The sequence below is a fragment of the Papilio polytes genome, unplaced genomic scaffold (assembly GCF_000836215.1).
Source record: "Papilio polytes unplaced genomic scaffold, Ppol_1.0 DF821422.1, whole genome shotgun sequence".
Lineage (NCBI taxonomy): Eukaryota > Metazoa > Arthropoda > Insecta > Lepidoptera > Papilionidae > Papilio > Papilio polytes.
In genome coordinates this window covers 215,803-217,227 of record NW_013527782.1, presented here as the reverse complement: position 1 = coordinate 217,227, position 1,425 = coordinate 215,803, and the positions used below count along the sequence as shown (strand labels likewise).

The window sequence follows — 1,425 nt, the reverse complement described above, 5'->3', positions numbered from 1 at the left end:
AGGGCAATGCCGTGAGCGTGATTGAAAATTGGATATTTCACCGTCGGTGTAGGCCGCACCGCTACCTGGAATAACCAGAAAATCTAAGCTTCATAAACATTTTCAGTGCCTCCCGGGGACTAAATTTCAAAGTATTCGAATAAAATTCAAATGTAGTACGTGCAGGGCGTGGGAAGCGGCTGCGGGGCGCGGGGCGCGGGGCGCGGGGGGATGGCCGATGTCTACATCTGTTACTTGTTATTTATTTACAAACTGGCCATTATCCCCGGCCTCGACTCCAGTTCACATTTAGCTGTCCCCGGGGCGCTGCCGGGATAAAAACTAGGCCGCGTCGTCGGGAAAATGGTATTTTGTTATAATATTATGAATAAATTAGCCGTTAACGGACACCGGCCGGGGAAGTTGTAGATTGTAGAGTGGACGAGCACACGGAATATAAAGTAAACAGTAAAAAAGTAAATAAGAATATATTCGGATATAATTGTAGACAACGCTATACTACTCTCCGCATTCTTGACCAGTTTAACACAATTTATGTGTTTTTACAAAATTATGTGAATTTACGTTTAGATTTGGAAGTCACTAACAATATTGTGAAGCAATAAACATTGATACATTAATCATATTTTCCCTCTACCGCGTAAGCAAACTGCCGACAGAGTGTCGAGTGGGCGACAGAGGGCGCTATCAGTCCCGCACCTGCAGACCTCTCCCGCATATCATTTTTCAGTGTCGATCCTCTCATTGGGCCGATATCCCTCTTCAGCGCCGCTCCGCTGACCGCCATATTAATGGTCGCCAGATCCGCAGCCCATTCCACAATATAAATAGCCCTCTGACATGTCTCGCGATGCATTCTAATATATTGTTTAGGAAATATAAGCACTTCACATTATTTTACTTGTTGTTAAGAATACTCTATTCTTAGAGGTGTTACCTTTTTAATAATTTCTTTTTAATTAAATACATTTTCTGCGATTTTCTACATGATTATGTTTTGACATTAGATTTATAAAAGTAAATGAAAATATGAACACACTTTATTACATTTGGATAAAGAATAGAATACAAGTTTTTTTTCTGTAAATCGTGGTGCGCGGACTGCACTGGCCCGCTCCAACGCAAGCTAATTTAGAAGCACTTGAAAATAAATAGCACCTCACATCTCCGCGTAATCTCAAGAACTTGGATTTTGATTAAAATACCACCAACAATGGACGTCGGAGTTATATTTTTAATTCTATAGCTTGGGCTGAGAAATTAGAGAATAAATTCCCTTCCCTTTGTTGGGTTTTTGTTTTTAGGCGTAATTAGAGTAAGCTCGCCCTGAGCCGGCGTAAGCCTGCGCCGTAATTAAGCAAGATGGAGCGTCCACAGCCTTTTTACAGCCTTTAAAATAATAAAATTAAGTAACGGCTAAGCGAG

At 41.3% G+C, this 1,425-nt stretch overlaps 1 protein-coding gene across 1 annotated transcript in view; it reads left to right on the top strand.

Annotated features, from left to right (window-relative positions):
* The first annotated feature begins 1,213 nt into the window (after positions 1 to 1,213).
* LOC106108672 overlaps positions 1,214 to 1,425 on the top strand; it is a 4,708-nt gene continuing 4,496 nt past the window's right edge. Inside the window, exon 1 of the mRNA XM_013289932.1 lies at positions 1,214 to 1,219. Coding sequence (XP_013145386.1) covers positions 1,214 to 1,219 — 6 coding nt within the window. The remainder of the gene's footprint in view (positions 1,220 to 1,425) is intronic.